The sequence below is a fragment of the Castanea sativa genome, chromosome 10 (genome assembly GCF_040712315.1).
Source record: "Castanea sativa cultivar Marrone di Chiusa Pesio chromosome 10, ASM4071231v1".
NCBI lineage: Eukaryota > Viridiplantae > Streptophyta > Magnoliopsida > Fagales > Fagaceae > Castanea > Castanea sativa.
Window position 1 is genome coordinate 129,033 of NC_134022.1, and position 8,135 is coordinate 137,167.

The 8,135-nt window shown below is 34.8% G+C and overlaps 1 protein-coding gene across 1 annotated transcript; it reads right to left on the bottom strand.

Annotated features, from left to right (window-relative positions):
* Positions 1-1,039: 1,039 nt before the first annotated feature.
* LOC142613211 (26S proteasome non-ATPase regulatory subunit 13 homolog B) lies at positions 1,040-7,417 on the bottom strand. Its single transcript, XM_075785449.1, has 6 exons — positions 7,172-7,417; positions 4,480-4,926; positions 3,257-3,337; positions 2,138-2,334; positions 1,914-2,013; positions 1,040-1,568 (listed from the first exon to the last, which is right to left on the bottom strand). Exons 1-6 carry the CDS (start codon positions 7,322-7,324, stop codon positions 1,383-1,385), a joined length of 1,164 nt encoding a protein of 387 aa, XP_075641564.1. The 5' UTR covers positions 7,325-7,417; the 3' UTR covers positions 1,040-1,382.
* Between the last annotated feature and the right edge of the window lie 718 nt (positions 7,418-8,135).

Sequence of the window (8,135 nt, forward strand, 5' to 3'; positions counted from 1 at the left end):
AACGAAATAAACACAGAGAGGGAGGACTTAGGAGTTTTCGTGAAGATTTTTGTAGCTTTTCCTCTCTCTAGCATTGGGGTCTCCTCCTTATCTTCTACCACTAAAAACTACTATTCAGGTTTCTTTAATAATATTTCTTTGGCTTCTTCAAATACTCTCCTCTCTTCACTTTACAAGTAAACCAGCAACATCAATCCGCTCACTCTCTCTCTCTCTAAAATTCATATATGCATGGGTGATTTTGAGGTCATGTGATCTTTATCTTTCAATTTATAGGGTTTGAAATTTTGTTTGGTTCTCAAGAAAATGAAGGAAATCAAGGAAAATTGAAGCCATGTGGAGAGATAAGGCATGGTTTTCACTGTTGAGGGAAAAAGATAAGAAAGAAAAAAGACGAGAGATAATTTTACTATCCATTTGCTGAGTTGTTGATTTTGTTTATTTTATACACAACAGTAATTAAAAGGATAACTCAAGGCATTGTATCTAAGTTTTGTCCAAACTAAAATGCCGAGAATGACATGGTCTAGTAAACTCATGTGGGCTCGGAGACTCTCTCTAAAAAATGGGGGGTCCTATAACCTCATGCCAAGAATCATATGACGCCTGATAACCTCATGTGAGATCAAAGAAACTATCCCAAAAATGGGTTCTGCTAAACCTCATGAATATTGTTTCGAGTGTGTTGTCTGGATGTGCTCCAAGTCCACCATCAAGTACATACTAGCTGATTTGGGTCATTATTTACATCGCCAACTTTGTTTTATTTTGTTTTTTCTTTACATAATTTTTTTATTCATTCCAAGTCACATCAACACCAAGATCGCAACTAAACCCTAAAATATAAAATACTTCTCAGAAAATATTTTCAGCTGACCATTAGTATGAAAATATGCACACATGGTCGCAGCACATAAAGGACGAGGGGAGAAGTTATTGTTTATGAAATATAGGTGAAACTACAAAAGTAAGCTTATTCAGATATTGCAATTACGTGTGAAACAAATTAAATGATAACCATTAAAGGAAATGCACTTAATAAGCAGAAAGAGATCGCATGTGATTGTATCCAAGAAAATTTCAAAATACATAGTTTAATAATCACTCTAAAGTCTAAAAACAGCCGTTTTTCATGTTGATGCACCATGTCTGTAGGCATGCCACTATAGTACCAATGACTCCGAAGTGAAGTACAAGAGGTTGCTCCTTCCAGGAAAATGATGAAACAGGCAATAAGAAAGGAAGCATACAAAGCTGGCCCTACTGCCCAAGCAACTTACACTTTAGTCTGTGTATCTCTTTTTGTCGCCTTAGCAATTTTATCCCTTTTTTTTTGTTAAGGAATCGTTACAATGGGCAGAAAGCAAATCAATAAACACGAATCATGATGCAACAAGATCAGGTGTTTCAGCCTCAACAGATAACAAGGCAGTGTGCACTTTATCCAACCAGTTGTCCAGACGGTCACGCAAGGATTTGATCTGTGGAACACCCAGAACTCTTGGCTGCACCCAGGATACATGTACTGTGCCCTCTACTTGATCAATTATACCTTCAATCAGATGAACCTGCAATAAAAATCTCGCAGTGTCTTAAGCAACGAAAGCATGTCCATGGGAACAAAAATAATAATAATAATAATCAACCATAAATGAATGCAATCAACCATGGTTCATTCTTCGAAGGTGCAAATTGACCAATCTTAATGGTGGGCATTAGTAGTTTTTCAAACCCAGAAAATTAGGCAAAGATGCACCAAATTTAATGAGAAACAAATAGTTCAAAGAGAAAATATACAAAGAACTGAGCAAGCAAGACACATGAGCAGAAAAAGCCTACGAAGGCGATAAAGATTCACAGAATTTAAAGATTAATTACTCTTCATTACTATTTCCAGGACACTAGGGACTTACAGAAAGGCTCTTCATAAGAAGATGCTCCACATCCTCTATAGAAAGTTTTGTGCGCTCCGCAATGATACTCAAAGGTATGGTTCGATCTTCAGACGGCCGGCTGCAAGGCAGCATACATCAGTTAAGTACAGTACAATAATAATTATTACATATTGTATTAGAAGAAAAGGTCATCTTCCCTGGGCCCTGGCACAAATCAAAATTTGAAAAAATAAATGCTAAACCTGAATATAATTTCCATCAAGCAGAGAATGTTTATCTTTTCCAAAAGCTTCTTCTCATTCTCAACTAATGCTGGTTGAGCCCTCAGAGCAGCATTGTGCACATGGCATAGTTCCTGATAACGAACCAAATCCCCAGAGTTGAATGCCTGAAGGATATAGTAGAGCCACTCAACCTTTGTCCCTAGAAGACTCTTAATCTGCAGAAGTTGTTCAAAGATGTCATTATCCAACATAGTAGGCAGCTAAACTGAAGCGCGCACACACGCACACACACACACACACACACATATATATATATATAAATTTAGTACCAAAAAAAGCCTATACATTTTAAAGATGAAATACATACAGCTTCAAACAATAATTCAAGCTTCACATGTAATAAATTTTGTCAAAATGTACTCTTACTTCTAAGAAAATTGTATGAACTATGAAATTCATAAAGCATTTCAACATTTTTTTTTATTCAGTAAGTAATATCATTTAAGTATTGATAATGCTAAAATCTGGACTAATACGGTTTCGTTTGCCACTAAATTAAAGAGCCTACACATTTTGAGTAATAACAATCAATGAAGAAAAAGGTTAAAATATTTTTCATCCTTAAAATATAGCAAAAGTTGTAATTTCATCCTTAAAATTTTAAAAAGTACCATTTCCGTCCTTGATAATTTTAAATGTTCAACATTTTGTCCTTCCATCCACTCTTGTTAAGTTCAGGAGCAAAATAAAACCTGATTGATATTTCATGTATAAAAATAGAACTTAAACTATATCCTTTTTGTCCCTAAAATATAGTTTAGGTTCTATTTTTGTTCCTCAAATTTGTATTCTGCAACACATGCTAATAAAAAAAGTTAATGAAAGCAAACAAAAGGACAAAATGGGTGACATTTTAAATTTTTGGGATGAAAATAGAATACACACACACAAACCATAAATTTAGTACAAAAAGCTGACCTGGCACTTCCTCTCCATACAAGTTCTAGGAGGTGGGTGAGGTTATGCAATCAAAGCCTATTGTATGCAAGATGACTCTAACTAATGAAAGTACAAATGTATAGATATAAAATTAACACAAAAATATAAAAATAAGAACCTTGGTGACAATGCACTTACAATGGGATGGGCAAGCAGCTCTCCAAAGTTGTAGATGTTATCTCCCAGTAATGCAGAAAGGGACAAATCAAATGCCAAATCCTAAAACATAAATTAAATACCCATAGGTTACAATCACAAGATAAAGTAGCAGAATAGAAGGTCTATATGGTCAATCAGCAGTCAAAATAAGTGGACCATTTAATCAAATGAATTTTATGGCAATCCTTGATCAAAACTGCACAGTCAATTGATGACATTGTTTGTGCCCTTATTGCCATTAATCCAACAAAGGACTACCAGCATTCAAAATCATTGCAGAGCACATATATTATAGCAATATCTAGTTAAATCATCATCATAATTTCTTTCCATAAATTAACTCAAATTGACAATTATGGACCAAGTAAGCTACTAGCCTAAGCATACAACTAGTTTCAAAACAATGCCAAACTAGTACAATACAGAATTTTAAGATTTATTTTATAAGTAATAAATTTTTTATTCAGGTGAAAATGTACTATATGTTCACGATGATGAACACAAAGTACCTAAAACAATTACAAGCAAATCAAATAGAAAATCTAACAAAGTACTCGAATTCAAAAATGGAAGTACAATATGTAAAACCCCAAGCCCGAGACCAATCAAACAAAGTCAAGATTAGCAAGGACTTCAAATGGTCAATAAGCCTCAAAACATCCTAATCCGTAGCTAGTTTAAACAAATAAATTTTATGCCCGAGTTAAACTTTACTTATATCATATACCACCCAGTACTGCCCCCACTTTTCCTGAGCTGTCTGACTCCATTCCATTTATGGTTACAAGGTGAAGATGGTTTTTGACTCCTTCGAAAAATTGATTGCAAGCCTAGGATGCAATCACCATCAAACTATACCCAATTCAACCTGGCAACATCCTAAAAATCTCTATTAGCCTACTTGGAGAATTTGAAGCCACAGATTTGGTCAGAGAGCATAACGCATTTTATTCTCAAACTGGTGCCACTCAGAGACAAAACAAATTCAATGAATAAATCCCCCAAATCACAACAAATAAGAAAAATTATATATATATATATATATATATATATATATATATATATAGGGTCAAAAGCACACATTTCAAGCCTTCCATCAAGATGACATGCCAAAATTACCTTAATGAGAGAACAACCCACAAATAATTCCAGGCAACCACTGACATGTAAACCAGATAAAGAAAATAAATATAATCACGTACCAGCTTAAATGAATCTGAGAGAGACTCCACTGATGTGTATGCCAGATAAAGAAGAGCGCTTTTATAGAACTCAGCAAATTCTTGACGAAATTTGTAGTACTGAGATGAAACCCAGTAATAGTTAGCATAGACAGTTGGATCAATATCCGTCATGCTGTCAAGGGTACTCTTCCCATCTTCTAGAAGCTTCTTGCAATCTTTTTGGTCACCTTGCTCAAGTTTAAATATGGCTATTTGCATCTTAATGTAAAGGATTGGTTCTTCAATTCGCTGCTCTCTAGTTGCTTGAAGTTTCTCAATCACTCCTTCTAGATAATTAATAGCAGCTTCTTTCTCTGAATATTGCCTAGAAACTATGACAGCAAAATGTGCAAGCTTGAGAAGATTGATTTTGGTCTCAAAGTCGGTGATGAAATTGTGATATAACTGTATCAGAGCATCACCAGCCTGAAATCAATTTAACCAAAAAACAGAAGTGTCAGATGCAATTATAAAGAAAAAAAACAGACAGTAAATTACAAGTAGGAAAACTAGTGTGACAAGGGGAAAAAATCACAAACAATATACAGAGATTTTCTTAACAGAAATATCCAGTTCAGAGTACCATAACCAATGATAAAACAAGATTTAGTAGCACAAAATAATTGTAGAACTCTTGGACGATCAATGAACTTGGGTAATTTTTTATATTCTGCATATGAATGAATATATAGAAAATGACTGGTTCCGGCCTGTAGTAGTAAGGTCTGTGGGTTATTCATCAACAAGTATAGCATGCAATCTAGATCAAGAACACAAGGTAGGTCAGGTCGGTAAACAAGCAACTTGTTAATTACTTAAAACCAGAATCCCACCTTTTATTTTAATCTAAACAGTCACTTTTTGTTTGTGGGTGACAATTGCACCTATATTTCAATTAGGCATGAACAATTCATGGTAAACAGATTAATTTTGGGTGGAGGTTTGACAGGGATGGAACTGATCATGGTCAGGTATAGTTAAGTTCTAGATAAACCCATCATCTGATTTGAATGTTGTGTTCAGAATTTTTTTTTTTTTTTTTTGATAAGTAAGACTGTTGTGTTCAGAAATTAGCATCTGACACTGATTGAAAAGAATCAGGCAACCAATAGAAGAAAATACTAGGGCTGGCAGTTGGATTTGGTTAGAACCGGATGAAACTCGGTGATTTTGAATTGGCTAGGTTTTTTGAGGGGAAGCATTAGCAGAGTTATCACGTGAAATTAGGGTAATGATAAGACAGTCAACAATTTGCTCAGTTATACAATCCAGTTGGGTTTAGTGGGGTAGGAGTTTTGTCTTCCCAGAATCCAAACAACAAGGGCCGGGTTTGAGATATTAAACCCCAAACCTGACAGAGTTATTGGACTAAACCAAACTAAACAGATTGGGTTCAGTTTATGTTTTTCTTTTTTTTTAATCGATAAGTAGGTTGGGTTGGGTTGGGTTTCACTGTGACGGGAGGGAGGAAGAAAATGATACAAAAATATCAAGACCACATACCCTAAATCCTAACCAATGGCACATGGTAGGAGTATGAGCATAATAAGTTCTACAAACAGACATTTGAGCAAAGTACTTCCGATAAGAAGACCGTCCAAATTGAAATGCTTATGGTCTAATTGAAGTTTCAGGTCTAATTCTAGTCAAAGATGTCAGTTTTGGCCCATGGCTCTCCAAAGTGCAGTAGAAATATTTAACCCATTATTAAACTGCCAGCAACTTTGGTACATGACCTCCAATATAACCCCAATTAAATTCCCAAAATTTGGAAACCTAAACTTTCATTATTTCTAGCTTCCACTCTTCCTAAGAAAATAGCTACAGCATTACCAAACCTTTCAAAAACCTAAATATTCTTATAGAACCAATGAGCTCTAGCTCAAAGAACACCTTCCATCCCATGTAAGATCAAGGTGGAATGTGAGGTCGTGGATCCAAGCACTGCCATGTGTAGATGTAACTTACCAATAATAATAAAAACAAGTCTAAATGTCTCCTTATAATATCCATTACACTAAAATCTCAGTATAACACGGCCAAAATTGCCACTAAGAAATCAAAAGAAATAAAAAAAATTTCCAAAACAAAGTTGCAAACAAATCAGGTTCCATCCTTTACGAGATCTACCTTGAGCTAAAACTATTTCCTTAGTTGAAATTTACAATACCCACTCGCATCTTCTCCCAAATTCTCAGTAATCATAAATAAATAAAAATAAAAACCCTGATTTCAACACAAAACCCTAATTCCCCAATATTCTTTTTCATAATTAAAAAAGTCTAAATATCATTATAATCTCCATTGCAGTCAAATTTCAATATAACACAAGACTGAAAGAAATCAAAAGAAATAAAGTTTTTTTTCCAGAACAAATCAAGTTCCACCCTTTATAAGATCTACTAACTTTAACCTTGAGCTAAAACTATTTCCTTCCCTCAAATTCTCAGTAACCAATCAGAAACTATAAAAGCAAACAAAAACAAAAATTCTTCAATGCCAATAATCAAGCTAACTAAAAAATTTAAATAAAAAAAAAACCCAATTCCCCAATATTCTTGTTCATAAAAACCCTAATTGTAAAAAATAAGCAAATCCCGGCGAAAGAAATCAAAAAGCTGTTGAGATTCAGAAACCCTAAGAAATTGAAAGAGGAAGAAAAGGCAGAGACCTGGAAGACGGTGAGAGCGACGAACTGCTCGAGCTTGGCAGTGAGCTGGTGCCAGAGCTTCCTCTGGTACAGATCTGCAAGAGAAGCGTACCACTCGCCCAGCTCTGGGTGAGCGTTGCGCAGTGTCTCCAGGTATTGCAGCGGCGCGGCCATGTCTGGAACTTCGAACTTAGAGAGAGAGAGAGAGAGAGAGAGAGAAGTGAAAATATGAAAAAGAAATCGGAGAAGCCTGGGTTGTGTGTTTTGTTGTTATATATATAAATAAAAGAATGCTAGAAGATTTCTTTAACGTAAAGAAAAGAATAGTGTGATACTACTAGGAAACGGAAAATATTTTAGTTTATTAACAATTTTTTAAAAGGAACAGTCTTATCATTTTTTTTTTTACTACTACTAATAATATGTTACTTTAAAATTTATAATTTGTGGTTGACCTTTTTTTTATGTCCCGGGCACTGCTCCTGCCATACTATAACCCAATAATTTTTAGGCAGGAAGGTCAGGACTGGTTTAATTGAAACTCATCTTAAGCCAGCTTAAGAACCCCTGACAGAGATCTTGGTCACGTGCCCATGGCAGGATATACTATCACAAAAATGTTATAGCAGCAGGAAAAATAATACAACAGGATAGTTAAAATATTTTAACTAAAATACTTGTCATTGACCAAAGATAATGCTTAAACAATCTTGCAAATAGGAAATACAATAATATAAGTATGGCAGAAGTTAGTAACAAGAAAAATAACGTTAGCACATATAATAGAAGAAGAAAGGGGATTAGTATGCTAAACTTGGCTCCTTGGCAAATTTAAGTCCAAGAAGGGAACCAATCTCCAATATAGGTAACCTCACAGGAGAATCCTGCTATAAAAATTGCCTACTTTGGAAAATTGACCTAAGCGGCTTAATCTTAGACTCTTAACTTGCTAGAGAGTAGGCTATTGAGAGAGAGAGAAGTGTGT

What these genes read in the sequence shown, in the direction of transcription:
- LOC142613211 (XM_075785449.1), bottom strand. Translation starts at nt 7,324, where the DNA reads ATGGCCGCGCCGCTGCAATACCTGGAGACACTGCGCAACGCTCACCCA. An exon ending in TCTCAGATTCATTTAAGCTG is followed by an intron (nt 3,338 to 4,479) that starts GTACGTGATTAT and finishes TTTATGTTTTAG; the next exon opens with GATTTGGCATTTGATTTGTC. An exon ending in TTGATGGAAATTATATTCAG is followed by an intron (nt 2,014 to 2,137) that starts GTTTAGCATTTA and finishes GCTGCCTTGCAG; the next exon opens with CCGGCCGTCTGAAGATCGAA.